This window comes from Petaurus breviceps, unplaced genomic scaffold (assembly GCF_028583685.1).
Source record: "Petaurus breviceps papuanus isolate PSGF00001 unplaced genomic scaffold, PetGlider_PUasm1.0 90825, whole genome shotgun sequence".
NCBI classification, from domain to species: Eukaryota; Metazoa; Chordata; class Mammalia; order Diprotodontia; family Petauridae; genus Petaurus; species Petaurus breviceps.
The window spans coordinates 18,285,133-18,301,652 of record NW_027187353.1 but is presented as its reverse complement, the minus strand read 5'-3'; the positions used below and the strand labels follow the sequence as shown (position 1 = coordinate 18,301,652).

At 36.3% G+C, this 16,520-nt stretch overlaps 1 protein-coding gene across 1 annotated transcript in view; it reads left to right on the top strand.

Annotated features, from left to right (window-relative positions):
• Nucleotides 1–16,520, top strand: part of SCAPER (S-phase cyclin A associated protein in the ER) — a 405,066-nt gene that overhangs the window by 126,674 nt on the left and 261,872 nt on the right. Inside the window, exons 18-20 of the mRNA XM_069071423.1 lie at nt 10,731–10,812; nt 11,945–12,097; nt 12,663–12,770. Of these exons, the coding sequence (XP_068927524.1) occupies nt 10,731–10,812; nt 11,945–12,097; nt 12,663–12,770 (343 nt within the window). The remainder of the gene's footprint in view (nt 1–10,730; nt 10,813–11,944; nt 12,098–12,662; nt 12,771–16,520) is intronic.

Here is a 16,520-nt window from a genome sequence, read left to right as displayed (position 1 = left end):
TTGCTGTTCCTGGAATTTGTTGGTAATATATAGAAGTGCTGGTGATTTCATGTGTATTTATCTTATATCCTACAACTTTGCTAATTTTTTAATTGTTTCAGCTATTTTTTAGTTGATTCTCTAGGATTCTCCAAGTATACCATCATATCATCTGCAGAATAATTTTATTTTGTTTCCTCTTTCCTTGTACTTATTCTTTTGATTGTTCTATTTTTTCTTGTTTCATTGCTATATAATTATAATATTGCTATAGCATTTCTTATACAACATTGAATAGTAATGGTGATAAAGAACATCCTTGCTTCATCCCTGATCTTACTGGGAAGGCTTCTATCTCCATTAAAGATAATGATTACTCTTGGTTTAATAGATACTACTTATTGTTTTAAGAAGAGCTCCATTTATTTGTATGCTTCCAAGAGTTGTTTTTTTTTTTTTTTAAGCAATTGGGGTTAAGTAACTTGCTCAAGATGACACGGCCAGTTATTTCTGGGTGTGATGCTACATATCTGAGCCCAGATTCAATCCCAGGTCATCCCAACTCTGGGGCCGGTGCTTTTACTCACTGTGCCACCTGGCCACCCCTTAGTTGTGTTTTTTTTTTTTTTTTAATAAAAACATGTATTTTGTCAAAAGTCTTTTCTTCGTGTATTGGTAATCACGATTTTTGTCATTTTTGTTATCTACATAATTAGTTTAATAGTTTGCCTAATATTAAACTAACCTTGTATTCCTAGCATAAATCACAACTGGTCATAGCATATGATCTTTGTGATATATTGCTGTAATCACCTTTCTAGTATTTTATTTAAAATTATTTGCATGGGAAATTGTTTCTATAGTTTTCTCTGTTTTTGTTCTCTTTGGTGTAGGTATCAAAACCATATTTATATTATAGAAGGAATTTGGTAGGCCTCCTTCTTTACCTATTTTTTCAAGTAGTTTATATGGTTTGGGAATTATTTGTTCTTTTAATATTTGGCAGAATTGTAAATCTGTCTCATTCTGGGGATTTTTTGTTATTGAACTTGTTTATAGTTTGTTTAATTTATTTTCTATGAGAAGACTTTTTAAGTATTTTATTTCCTCTTCTATTAATCTGGGCAATTTATAGTTTTGTAAATATCCATCTATTTCACTTAGATTGTCAGTTTTATTGACATATAATTGGGTAAACTAACTTTCCTAATTTCATTAAGCACTACTTTTTTTTTTTCATTAAGCACTATTAACACTTTTTGATACTGGTACTTTCATTTTCTTCCATTTAAAAAAAAAACAAATTAATCAATTATATATTTTATTGGTGTTTTTTCTCCATAAAACCACCTTCTAGTTTTATTGGTGGGTTTTTTTTTTACTTTCAATTTTATTAATTTCTCTTTTGATTTGTAGGATTTCTGTTTTGTGTTGGAGATTTTCAATTTCTTCTTTGCCTAGGGTTTTTTTTCCCTAGTAGTATGCCCAATTTATTCATTTGCTCTTTCTTTAGTTCATGTGAGCATTTAGAGTTATAAATCTTTCCATCTGTACTGCTTTGATTGTGTTTTACTAATGTGGTGTGTTGTCTCATTGTCATTATCTTTAATGAAATTATTGATTGTTTTTATGGCTCATTCTTTGGTCCCTCATTCTTTAGGATTAGATTATTTAGTCTCCAATTAATTTTAAATTTCTTTTTCCAAAAGAATGTAATTTTTATTGAATATAATTTTTCTTGATTATGTTCTGAAATGATACATTTAATATTCCTATTTCTCTGTATTTATTTGTGAGGTTCTTATGTATTAATACATAGTTTTTGTGAAGATGCTATGTATAGCTGAGAAAAGGTATACTCCTTTATAGTCCCACTTAATTTTATCCAAAGGTCTGTCATCTTTAACTTTCATAAAATTCTATTCATCTCCTTAACTTCTTTCTTATTTATTTTATGGTTAAATAGATCTAGTCTGAGAGGACAAAGTTGTGATCTACCACTAGTATAGTCTTCTGTCTATTTTTTCCTATAACATTTAACTTTTCCTTTAAGAATTTAGATGCTCTGCCAGTTGGTGCTTATACATTTAATGCTGACATTATTTCATTGTCTTTGGTACCTTTTAGCAGACTGCTTTCCCTGATTATCTTTCAGTTTGATGTCTTTTTGCTTTTGCTTTGTCTGAGGTCATGACAGCGATCTCTTCCTAATCTCCAAGGGAAGACATTAGCAGCATGGAATATGGGAAATGCTCTTATTGAAATTGATTTTGATCTGAGTTTTGAAGGGAGCTAGCATCATAGGAAGTTAAGGTGAAGAGGTAGAGCATTCCATGCTTGCCAGGCAGCCAGGACAAATGCATGGTCAAGAGATGAGTGTTGGGTATGAGGAGCAAAGTGGCCAGTGGAATGTGTGAAAGGGAGTAAATGTTAGTAGCTTGGAGGGTTAGGAAGGGAGCATATAAAGGCCTTTAAATGCCAAATAGAGGATTCTATATTTGATCCTGAAATTAATGGGGAGCCAGTTATGTTTATTGAGTAGGGTTTTGAGAAGAGAGAAAGGAAGAAAAAAACAGGGAAGAATTGCCTAAATAAAAGAAAGAAAAAGTAAATTTCCCAAACTAAGAGGTTGACAAATTTTGGGGGGAGAGACCTACTTGAAACAGGGGGATAAAAGCCTATGTGAAGAGAGTTGCATTGAAGTAGACTAAATAAAATTAATTATAGAGACTAAATACTGACTTAAAATAGGAAGGGGAAACACACATACAAAGACACAGCAGAGTACCAGATCACCGCTAGAGATACAAATGGAGGAAAATATTAGCCTAATTTTCACAATAAATTTTAAGGAATTAAATTTTTTTTTTTTTTGCTTTTTGGAGGGCAATTGGGGTTAAGTGACTTGCTTAAAGTTACACAGCTAGTAAGTGTGTCAAGTGTCTGAGGGGTATTAAATATTCTAATAAAGTAGAGAGTGGTAGAACTGATAAAACAAATCCACACAATCTTAAAAAAAGCATATAAAAATAAAACATACGTAGAATCAAAATGAGAGAGATAAAATATCAAGCAAAACAAAAATGTGAAAATTTGTACTACAAGCAGAGATAAGCAATGAAATATTTTGCTTTTAAAAGTATGAACAAGAACCTGTATTAATAATAAATATATATGGAGACCTTAATGCTTTTTTTCCTCAGAGTTGGAGAATCTAACAGAAAGAAGTAGGGAGGGTAAATGTAAAAGAAAACAAAGTGTTGGAGAAATGAGAGCTAAAAAATTTATTTTGTCTCCTGACAGAGACTCCTAAAGAATGTGTCCCAAAAAACATATATTAACAAAGTAAGACAAAACAAAAAGGATTAATGAACTGAATATGCATTTAGAAAATTAGAAAGTATTAAAGAGGAAATCTTGAAAATTACAGGTGAAATAGATGTATTGGAAAGCCAAAAAAAACTAGAGCTCATGAATTTAAAAGCTGCTTTTTTGTAAAGTCCAATAAAATTAATGACATCTTTAGCCAATCTGAATAAAAATGAGAGTAGAAAATCAAATTAAAATAAAATATTCATAAGGTGAAAGCCAAGCGAAAACTCTGTGGAATTATATGTCAATAAAATTGAAAACTCAAAAAGAATAGAAGATTGTCTCCAAAAATATAAAATATTCAAATAAACATAGCACTAAATAGAGATCTTAAATAGCCCAGTCTCAGAAAAGGAAATAGAACTAGCTGTGAAGAAACTATGAAGGGGGGAAAACATAAACAAATATAGTCCTTATACTTAAATCGGGGTAAGATAAAGCAGTGGGGAGGTGGAGTCAAGATGGCTGAGTAGAAGCACAACCTTCCTGCTGCTTTGGCTTCCACCTTCCCCAATCCTTAGCTAAGACTCCAAGTTACAGATGAAGGCTAATCTTCAAGACTGGAATTTCCATAGCTAAGTTTCTATATATCTAAAAAAAAAAATCACAGATCTGGACAGAAACTAAACTAAATTAATGACATCATCACTTATCTTATTGTTTGCCTTTTGTGATATTTCCATGTCCAGCTAATTACTGATCAGTCTATCCATAGGAGAAGGAAACGGAAGCATTCTTGAACATTTAAATCAGGAGTTCTTAATTGATAATTGTTTGTGAATTTAGGTGGGAAAAAAATAATTACTTAATTTTCACGAATTTGTAACTGAAATTTAGCATTTCCTTCAAGTAAATGTAGACAATAACCATGATTCTGAGATCTCCATAGGCTTCCCTAGACTGCTTCCAAAAGGGTACGTTGCCCAAAAACGGTTTGAACGGTAGTTTTAAATATGCCAGAGATCTTTCCAACCTGTGTCTTTAAGGAATACTTGAATCATTTGATAAAATGTTAAAACTTCTTGTGTCTATCATTCTTTTTGATGTGCTTGTTTGTCATTTCTTCATGGTCTGCCATAACTATACATCTCGTGGTGATTAAATTTTCTTATGAAAGAAATAGTGTTTAGCGTATTGAAAATCCCTGTACCTTCATGGTACATTAACTTGTTTCCATATAATGATTTGGATACTATTTCTGAATAAATTATAGTCAAAAGAATTAAAATCTACTATGTGTGAACTCTTACAACATTACTCTTAGTAACTGTCCTACCTAATTCACAGGGTTTGTTGTATGGATAAAACAAATTAAGAAATGTAAATGTACTTGGAAAAGCTAAAAACACTAGGGAACATCAGCCCATCTAAGTGGCCTCACTGTGTAGGTGTTTCAAAGGCCTCATCATTTAAAAGTGATTTATGAATGGGCTGTTGAGTTAACAGGGGAAATGCTGACCTTCAGCTTCTGTGAAATTATTACACATTTTTATGAGAAGACAAATGATATAGTTAAAGCCTTGAGGTAGCGTCTTAACTAGTTCGACTTTTCTCCTTTTGTTAAAAAGGAAGCATAATCTATTGTCTTTAAAAGAAAGAACATGACAGTGTTTTCCAGCAGTGTTTTTGTATGTTCCCTGCCCTGTCTTTATATTTGGGTAATGTGTTTACCCATCGGCTCCATAATGTGATAGAACTTTCCTTAAAGCCAGATTAACATCTTTCCAGAAACATCTCATGGAGGTGTTGCTTAGACACCTCAAGGGAGATATAGATTGCATAAAATGCTTAGTGTTTCTCATCAGTGGTCTTTTACCTAAGTTATTAGAGAAACAAACTTAGTATAAAAGACTAATTGTGCTGAGTTTCTTTGCAGAGTTTATTTTAGTATTTATGTAATTTTGTTGTTGGAATTCAGTTAGGTACAGAATTTGTATTTGTTCTATGATCAGTAGATAGGAAGAAATAGAATTAGTTCCTACATTTTGAATTTTTTTTTAATGATTTTAATTTTTTTATTAATTCAGCAATTTGGGGGTCTTTTTTTTTCTTTTTGGAGGGGGGAAGGCAGGGAAATTGGGGTTGACTTGCCCAAAGTCAAACAGCTAGTAAGTGTTAAATGTCTGAGGCCGGATTTGAACTTAGGCTGGTGCTCTATTCACAATGCCACCTAGCCGCCCTTAATTCAACAATTTTTAACTGAGTCCCTGCTATGTCAAAAATATAGCAATAGGCACGGGAGATACACAGAGATGAGTAAACTGTATAACCCTTGGACTCCAGGAGTTTACATTTGCTTCATAGAGGGCATACAATGTGAGGGCTTGTCTGTGTAGCTTTTAGCTCTCTCCTCTAGCACATCATTCACCAATTCTAGTTCAGTCAATATTTGCTGCTGAGGTCACCAAGACCTTAAGATGCAAACCATATTAGTATAAGGACTTCTCCTGTAAGGGACAAGAGTTCTACATGGTTACAGATATGTGTGATAAAAGATCATTACTCTAAAGAATTAAATTCACCTGGTCGTTTGTCTTAGGTATTCTTCTAGTTAGTGATAAAGCAGACTTGATATCCTTGACTTCTTGTTTCAGCCAAAAAGGTTATTGATTTTTTTTTGAACCTACAGGGAACAATATAGACAACATTTTACACTCTGTACCCTAAACATTTTCATAGTCTAATGCCAATAGCATGTGTAGTGCTGAGGCTATAGAAAGGGTCTTATCTGAGTTTAAGACTTCTAGAATTCATGAAGGCTTATCTGTCTGTCCACAGTTCTTTTAAGTGAATCATGAGGGACCTAGGAGGAAAGGATTTCGTAGTATCACAGTGTTGGAAGAGACTTCAGAAGTCACCTTGGCTCATTCTTCCCTTGAAGCAGGAATCACCACTTCTTACTTACTCTGGGTTAGGAAAAGTTGTCCTCATATTGAATAGAAATCTGCTCCTTCTTGTCTCGAGTCTGCTCCTTCTTGTTCTGCCTTCTGAGCCAAGCAGAATCAGTCTCCTCTTGTCTGTGTGTCCTCTAGTCCTACGTTTCACTTACTCCCTTACTTCTCTCCCAGCTCTGCTCCAGATTCTCAGCAGCCTTCTCATCTCAGGACATCTTTCTGCTCTTCTGCCCCATTTGCTTCCTGTTTCCATTTGGAACCTCCATGGGATGAAGTGTCCAAGCCAGCCATGTTCACTCCTTCACACTTCACACTGCTGGCTGTGCTCCTCACTCCCAACTTCTCTACCATTTCCTACTGCCAGACCTTTTTCTGTTCTTTTTTAGGTGTTGTCTTTCCTTGTGAGATTGTAAGCTCCTCAAGGGCAGGGACTATCTTTTTGCATCTGTTTGTGTTCCCAGCACTTAGTACAGTGTCTGGCACATAGTAAGTGTTTAATGAATTCTCTCTCTTTCTCTATCTCTCTGTCTGTCTGTGTCTCTCTCCTGGCACACAGTAAGCATTTTTAACCAGCTGGTCTTTAAAGACACTGCCAGCTATCGGACCCTCTCTGGGACTACTCACCCCATTCACAAATGAAGGTTCCTTCCTCCAGATGATTACTCCCTAGTTTCAAGATATTCTTTGGTATTTGAGGGTCTGCACTCCTAAAGCTAGAGCTCCTGAGCTCCCATCATATGCATTTACCTCTAATACCTCTAGAGCACACAGTTAGCTCAAAGTAAAGGCGTTCACAAAACTATCTTGGTCATAGTAAGAACAGCAGTTATCAGAAGATGTCTGTTCCATGATCTGACTGTGCTGTCGCACAAATCCACCCGCATCTGATCAGACAAGCTTAAAATGCATGAAGGGAGATGTGTACTGAGCGAGTACATGTGACTAAGGCATCCCCACATCCTCTGCTCCTCCCCATCATTCTCTTTTTTTGTGTATTTGAAAGGGTTTTTATTGGTGCCTTGTGTATATATAAATACAAGCCCCTTAGCCTAAGCTTCTGCAGTAAGATTATCATTTCACTCACAGAAATAAAATGTTGTCCAGTCCTAGTTTCTACAGCAAAATAGACTTACCCAGTTTGGCCAGGCCAGTTATGAAAACCAAAACTATTCTGTTTGTTTTCACATGGTCTAGCTTTCCCCTGTATTCCTCCTGCTTCTCCCCACTTCCCAGGTGGTCATTCCTTATAACAATATATTAAAAATCAGAGAGAGACAAATTTAGAAAAAATGATCATTATATAAGAAAAGACCACACTTGTTCTTTTAATTTTGCCTCATTATTTTTTTTTACTGTTTTGTGATGATAGTTCTTTACATTGTTCTAATCACTGTGTATAATGTTTTCCTGACTCTGCTTGTCTTTCTGTGATCCTGTAATCATCAGATTCATTGCTTCTTACAGTACAGTGATTTATTTCTATTTCACTACTTTCATGTGCCACGATTTGTTTGTGGGAATCCACTTTGCTTTAGTTCTTTGCTACTACAAAAAAAAAAGTTTCCATAATTTTTTGATAGATGTGGACCTTTTTTTATTGTCAGTGTAATGTCATTCTTACAATGTCTCTGCATCGCCTCTCCAAGGCATGGTTTCTTTGTTGAACCAGTATGGACCCTCCAGGCCTGCTCCTGGGAGGAGTGTGTGACTCCCATGATTGCCATGCTTTCCACTGCCTCTAGCTTCAGGTTTGGCTAAAATCCTAGCTCAGGGCACTGTTGTGCGCTTTTAAAAGAATCTGGACCCATACCATAGCATCAGAGGGAATTTTGGCTCAAGGTCCTGCCATCACCAAAGTAGTGTTCCAAGTGCAGGCTGTAGACTCTTAATACTTGAGCTTACCTTTCTTCCCCTGGCCTGGGAGAGGAGCCTCTTCCCAGCCTTGGGGAGCTCTCGACAGGCATGGGAGGAAAGGTAAAAGTCTTTCTTTCAGCATGATTTTTGAGTTGCTTTTTAAGGCCCCCAAAGGCCAGGTTCTGTTCTGCCAGCCAAAGAAGGAAGTTCTCTGGGTCCAATCAGTCGCCTTTATCCAGTGGTCAATGCCCTGTAATCCTCTCAGGCTGATTTCCTTTTTTCTTTCTTTTCTGGATTTCTCTTTATTTTTAGTTTAAATAATATCAAATAATACAAGCACTTACAAGTACATATCAGAACTAAAAGGGTTTGTGCTTAAAACGACAAGTCTCTGTTATAGACAGTTTGCTTTTCTTAAGTATGTAATTTGTCAGCATGTAATTTTCAAACTCTTCTTTACATTAAAAATATGCTCAATGACCCTGTTTTCTATTTATTTTTTGGTGGTGGGGGAGGTGGGGAGTAACCCATTCCTCACCCCTCTCTCCCTCCCATACCCCAGTGGGGAAAAGAAAAAGAAAACTCTTGTATCAGACATGCTTAGGGAAGCAGAGCAAACCCGTGCGGTATCCACGGCCACAAAGGATGTCTCGTTCTTTGTTTGAGTCCGTTCCCTCTCAGTCAGGAGGGTGCTTCCTCATTGGACTTCAGGAATCCTCCTAGCTCACTGCATTGATCAAAGTTCTTAAGTCTTTCAGACTTTTTTCCTTACAGGCGTTATTATTCCTGTTTCATGTCTCTTCATTCTTCCTGAGGTCATACAAGTCTTCCCAGGTTGCTCTGAAACTGTCGTGTTTGTCACTTGTCATGGCATAGTATTAGTCCATCATGTTCCTCTGTCATAGCTTATTTCACCATTCCCTAGGGCACCCCTTTAGTTTCTACTTTGCTGCCACCAAAAGAACTATTTGTCAGTCTTGTTGTATTCATGGGTTTTCACCTCTTCTGTCTCTCTGGGCTATAGACTTCATGTTGGTCTCACTGGAGAGTGAGCAACGTCTTTACACTTTTTTTTGAGTCTGTACTTTAGGAAAACTGTCAAATATTTCCCTTCTACTTTCTACACACTTTAAAATGCGAGATCCTTTTGGATAGTGCCCTCCTGATGCACATCTCTCTTCTTTATTGGTTCCTCATCTTCCTCCCACCTCTTCAACATAAAGCACTGCCACAGCTCTTGCCGTGGCCCCCTTTTTCTTTCTCTATGTTCTCTCCTTTGCTGATTTGATTCCCTCCTGTGGTTTAAATTATTATTTCTATGCAGATGATTTCCAGATCTGTTTTCCTTCCCTAAACCCCAGGGTCCTATTTCCAAATACCTGCTGGATATTTCATCTGGGTGTCCTGCCACTGTCTCAAACCCGAAGCCACCAGTCTTCCCCAAATACTTCCCTCCTCCTCGATGCCCTCCTCCTTTTCCAGCTCATTCTTAAAGTCATTTAGGCTCAATTGGGTCTTTATTCCCAACATCCATTTAGTTGCCATTTCCTTCAATGCTGTGTCCTCTATGTTTCTCTTTTCCCTCACCCTTCTTGCAGAACTATTTTAATGGCCTCCTGACTGCTGTTCAGTCTCACTGCTGCCATATAATCTTAATACATCACACCAGCTATATCATTTCTCCACTCAAAAAAGTTTTCAGAAAGAACCTATTGCTTGCCTGATAAAATGCAAACTCCTTATCCTGAAGTGCCTGGTGGCCGCTCCAGGCAGTTTCCAAGCTGCCTTTCCAGTATTGCCTCACATTCCTTTCCTTCACATCCTGTAGATTCTTTTCAAACTGGACGATTCACTACTGTGTTCTCATCTTGAACTCTCTCATCTCTGCCTATGCTCATTCCCTCTGATTCCTAACATGTTCTCTTTCCTCCCGTTTCAACTTGTTGAAATAGTAGGTACTTAATAGACATATTTTGATTAAATTCTTTTGTTGCTAAGATATTTGAATCATGAGCACATAGGTTGGATAACTTTTTATTAGATATATATTCTGAGTCTTCATTTCTTTGTTAAAAAATGTGATTGGTATCCTCTGATTCTATTCTCCCCCCCCCACCAGTGTTTCCCTCCCCTCTCTCTTACCCAGAGAACCATTCCTTATAGCAAAGAATAGTAGAGAAAGAGGAAAAAATAGCAATTCAGCAAAACTAACGAGCATATGAAGTGAGCGGGACAGTGAAGGCGTGTCTGGAGCTCTCCACTCCATTTCTCTGCAAAGGGAAAGTTGCTTATTCTCGTCACTTCTCTTCAGAGCCAAGCTTGGTTGTTACATTCACCCAGAGTTCAATTTTATTTTTTTTCTTTGTATTTACATTGTTGTAATCATTGTATTTATTGTTTTTCTGGTTCACTTTGTATCAGTTTATAGAAATCTTCCTGTATTTCTTTATATTCATTGTATTTTTTTCTTAGAGTGCAACAATACCACATGATAGTCATATACCACCATTCATTTTGTCCTTTCTCGATCAATGGGCAACCACTTGTTTCCTTCCTTGTTTTGTAAAAATCATGTAATTTTGATATCTGTAACTGAGTCCACAATTCTTACCTTTTATTATATTTTAACAGAGACAGAGAAGAGAGACTGGCAGCACTCACTGCAGCTCAACAGGAAGCTATGGAAGAGTTGCAGAAAAAGATCCAACTAAAGGTAGAATTCTTTGTGTTTGAAGAGTCATGAATATTCCTGCAAAGTTTGAAAGAACATTTATTGTCTCTTTATGCTTGTGTGTGTATAACACACGCCCCTTAGCCTCAGTGGCAGCATTAAGACCCTAATTTCACTGTTGTCCACATCTAGGAGTCTGAATGCAGATTGAAGCATGCTATTTTCTCTGTTTTTTTTTGTTTTTTCTTTCTCATGGTTTTTCTCTTTTGTTCTGATTCTTCTTTTATTATAACATGACTAATATGATAAGGTATTTAATATGGTCATACAGGTATAGCCTATATCAAATTGTATGCTATCTTGGGCAGGAGAGAAGGGAGTAAGGGAGAAAACTTAGAACTCAAAATCTTATAAAAACAATGTTGAAAACTAAAAAATAATTATTTTTTTTAAATGACTCCACTTTTACCCACAGAAATAAAAAGGTGTCAGACCTAGTTTCTATACCAAAGTAGGCTTATCTAGTTGGGTCAAATCTATTTTGAAAACTGATATTATTCATAGATCGATTTCAATAAGAAAAACATTGTATTATGTTTGAATTGTAACTTTGACGCATTGTATTTTGTTGCCCTTTGTGAGACAGTCAGATATGATTTAATAACATCAGTGCACATTGATGGTTCATGAAGTTCTTTCCTCACAACAAACCAAGGTGTAGTTTCTGGGATACCATTCCTATCTGTCACATAAGGAGTGTGGTATTCCATGGCTTGCCCAAGTAGCAGAGGTGGAGTTTGAACCCTGAGTCTTTGACTATAGGCCTAGTGTTCTTCCTGGTATTGATTAGGTCACTGCTTCTTTTCTGAAATACTGAGAAAAACCTGAAACCAACTGATGAAAGTCGGTGTAATTTGTCATAGTCAATCCAGAGGATTATATTAGAGGTTGTATTTAATTGGCCATGATTATCCTTAATTACATGAAGAGAAAATAAAAGAATGTTGAGGGAGCATACATGTATGTGTTAGCATGGTTCCAGTAAATATTCTTCCTGAAACAGTTGGAACTGGATATTTCCCTCGCTTCATTTGAAGCTTTCAAGAGAATGCTATTTCTTAAGCATGGTGTTCTGGGACCCTTCATGTAACGTGCGTTGCTTGCTATGTTATAGCATGATGAAAGCATCCGAAGGCACATGGAACAGATTGAACAAAGAAAGGAAAAGGCGGCTGAGTTAAGCAGCGGGAGACATGCTAATACCGATTACGCCCCGAAGCTTACACCGTATGAACGGAAGAAGCAGTGCTCACTCTGCACCATCCTGGTAGGCTGTGGTTGGGGGAGGAGGGAGGACCTGGGGGAGAAGGGCATTATAGGTTAACCCCCTGATCTCATGAAGAACTTTTTTTTTTTTCTGACCAAGTTGTCCCGAGTGAACCATTTCCTCAGCAGCACATGCTGCTTTCTATCATTACTTCTTATGCCAAAGGCTTCATCCTGACGTTCAGGGAGGGCTATGCGAAGGAGCAAAATCTCCTGTCCTGTTGCTGGGACAGGTTTGTCTCTGCTTCAGAACAGGCAGACTGAATCAGTAATCGTATGTCAGGGAGCTGTGAAAAGGGAAGGGCTGAGCAGACAAGACTTGTTCCTCACCCGGGGTTTACCTTACTGTGACTCCTGGGCCTCTTCCAACCCAGGGCACTGGTTTCTCTGGATCACTCTCAGTATTACCCCCCAAGAGAGAATAGTGTTAATCAGTGATTTAAAAATCACACTTGTCATTGAATAGACTATTGATTGCATTATGTACAGATTAACATTTCTCGGGGCTTTATCTGATAGTGCAATCATTAGTATTTATAATTATTTTAAATATTTTATACTTTTAGATTTCTTCAGAGGTACATCTTTTTAGTCACATCAAAGGGAAAAAACACCAACAAGCTGTTAGAGAAAATAGCAGCATCCAAGGACGAGAACTCTCAGATGAAGAAGTGGTGAGTTTTACAGAAAAAATTTCCATAGTTTAATGTATTTCTGTGGTCTGTTTAGTCTTTAGGTCTGAAAGCCTGTAGAAAAACTCATCCAGTTGTGTCTGTTCTACAAAAAATGTCATGTAAATAGATAATCAAATCCCATAGGTATTAGAAATCATCAGCAGGATGCAGAAAAAATGTCCTGGCAAAGAATAAAGTGCCATTTTAATATCCTAACCTAAGGGGAGGACCCATTTAGTAGCGCTTTGAACATGAAAATGAATTTCTAAACCTAGAGGAAGGAGGTGACATGATGGCTTGCAAAAGAGCCCTGGCCTCACAACCTCTGTGACCTTGGACAAGCCCCCCCCTCTCCAGCCTTGGACCCCCAGGATTCTGCAACTTTGTGGTGTGTGATCATTTCAGTGTTTTACTGATTGAGAAAAAACAGTACATCTGTTTTGTGGGATTGCCTGCTTTCAGGCTGATTTTCCTTTGTATTTTTAACCATTTTCAAGGCCTAGAGACTTCTTGCATATTACTACTCCTATGAAAATAAGAACCCTCCAGGAGCTTGTTAGTCATTTTTGAAAGGGGCGGAAAGTTCCTATGGTCCACCCTTAAAGTAAGTCTGCACACAATGCCTGAGAGTGGCCCCTCACAGTTCTGGATCCCTCTTTAAAGTTGTGGGATACTCCACTGAGAGTGTGGTGTAAAGTTAAAGTAGATGTGAAGGCAAATTAGCTAAAATGCATTATTTTCTTGAAATCACTTGAGCATTTTAAGAGAAAGTGTATTTTTTGTTTATTTTTGCTTCAATTATCTACATAATTGTTTTCATTTCTCCATTTTTCTTTGATAATGAGTCTGCTGGGTGGTATACTAGGTGACTAAGAGCACTGAACTTGGAGTCAGTAAGACCTGAGGTGAAATCCTACCTTAAACACTTGGTAGCTGTGTTACTGCAGGCAAGTCATCCCACCTCTCTCAGCCTCAGTTTCCTAATCTTTAAAATGGGGATAATAACACCTCCCTCACCAAATTATTGTGGAGATTAAATGAGATAACATCTTCAGCAGTTTGCAGATCTTAAAGCACTATCTAAATGCTAGCTATTGTTATTATTATGCAGGCTGGAGCAAAGGCCAGAAGTTATTTGTATGTGTATGCCTCCTTCAGAAAACTCTAGCTGCTAGGTGGTGCAGTGAATAGAGCACTGACCAACCTGACCACCGGACCATGGAGTCAGGAGGACCTGAGTTCAAATCCGGCCTCAGACACTTAACACAAAAACAAATCGTGTGACCTTGGGCAAGTCACTTAACCCCAAATTGCCCTCAAAACAAAACAAAACAAAAAAAAAGAAATGACCCCAACATCTCACATATTCTAAAGACAAATAAAAATTATAGGGGTGGCTAGGTGACACAGTGAGTAAAGCACCAGCACTGGAGTCAGTAGGACCCGAGTTTGGTTCCGGCCTCAGACACTTAACACCCACACCCACACCCACACACACACACACACAAACTAGCTGTGTAACCTTGGGCAAGTTACTTAACCCCAATTGCACTCCAAAAAGCAAAAAAATAAAACCTCTGACTTTGCTAAATAAATAAATTAGGGCATGATTATTTGTAGTACAAAAATATTTTCTACAGAGTTACATTTATAGCATCAAAAGTGTTTGTACATCTGATATAAGCAGAATTTTCCAAGAATATTTCTATTGTATAAGCTGAACTCAACTTTGTGGTTTTAGAGGGTAGGTAGATAAGGGGAAAATCTTAAATGTTAAGAACAAAACAGGTTGACCTTGTGTTATCTTTATTTCACATTCTCTTTCATTTTGAAAGGAATTTATTCTCATGTTAAATGGAAATGGGTCTAAAGATTATGTTTCTATCTAAGTAATACTTGAAAATTATTCTCACAGAATTTATACAGCTAATTCTCAATTTTAGTCTCTTCTCATAGAAAGTAGAATAAGCTTAAAAATAAGTTTCCAAAATGGCATACAAGTGAATTATGTTTCTAGTAAGGCAATTTTATAGCCACTCATTGCAAAGTTTCATTTTTAATCAATGAAGGTATCTATAGTGAACATACTTATACTACTTAAAGTTATTACTTGTCATCTGTGATGTCTTTATATCATATACACCTTGTCTGTGACCCTTCTTCCCTGACATATAAGATTTTATTTACACCACCTCTGACCTAATAAAATTACACCTTTGACCTTGTGCACTTGACATCTCAGATAACTAACTCTTGATCTTTGACACATTTTGTTTTAAGCTTGTTAAGCATAATCGTGAGCTGCCTAGGAAGAAAGCTTTATTGTTTTGTTTTGTTTATTATTGGAAATTGACCAAAGAATTTTTCTAGACTTCTTGAGAGATTACAGAAAGGAATGGTATATGTCAATTTTAATTGTAAAGGTAGAAAAACACCTTAATTGTAATATGTACTTGTATTTTATTTTATGCTATAAGTAGGGAGGGTAGTTGCCTCCTGGAAAAATATCGAATGGCCACTTTTATTTATACCATATTTATACTTTTGTGGCTCATTTTCATCTATATAAGACCTAGGGAATATTAAATTTACTAAGTTATAGAAACCAAAATTTTGACTAGCCCATATTGAAAATTAACTTTGAATACCTTTTTCTTGGTAAATGTGTCACAAAAATATGATTCAGATTTATGTATGTTCTGCAAATGCACATTTTGTCTAATTTAAAATTTTTTATGTATTTAAATACGGAGCAAGAGCTCGGGTAATTTGTAGTGGCCTTTTGAAGAATTATAAGCTTTTAAGTCTCCCTAAAACTCAAATCTTAGTCATATGGTTGATAGGATATTTTAAATCTAATGTGGATCTAGCATCTCCCCAAATCAGTTTTTTGAACAGCCGATAAGTGAATTAGATGACTCAAGAAAGAAAAACGTTATGTTGAAATGAGAAGCAACAGAAGCACAACAATGCGTTTAGGAAAATGATCAGTTTGCTGACCTCTTTGCCTGTTAATGCTGGGCATTGAGGAAGAAGGAAAAGGGTAGTGGCTCCTCTGGCTGTTAATGACAGTTGGAGAAATAATGGGGAGTTCCTTTTATTCATCCTTATTCACGTTTGATTTTTAACGTCTCCCTTGTTTCTTTGTAAATCACTTTCAAAACATTTAAAGTAGAACTTTGTAGTGCCCCATTTTGCAAACACTAGGCAAAAGCTTATTTCCTTATCAAAACAAATCACACAAGATGGACAAAACTAAAGTCATTTACCATAAATCTTCAGTTTTATGATTGTAATTTGAATGGATCAATTAATTATAAAATTCAGTCTTCAAGATAAATTTAAAATATTACCTTTCTCTTAGGATATAGCTTCTATTTCTGTCTACATTTTTATTTACAGAGATCATGGTTGGTTTTAATTTGTAAATTTCTTTTAACCTAAGGATTTTCTATTTCATATGTGATTTTTTTTTTGGAGCATTGTTTCAGGACTTTAGACAATTTTATTACACTTATTTTTTGTTTTATTGGCTGGTGAAATCAGATCTAGGCATACTAATCACCAATCAATAAATCAAGACCATAGGCCAACACTTTTTTTATTCCCTCAGTCTTCCGTTGGAATGTGTGACAATGTGATGGGGCATAATGTGCATGTGTGTATTCAATCCTATTTCATTCTCAGCCAGATTTCTTTTCCTTAAGCTCCTCTAATTACTTTTTTTTTTGGAGAGGCAATTGGGGTTAA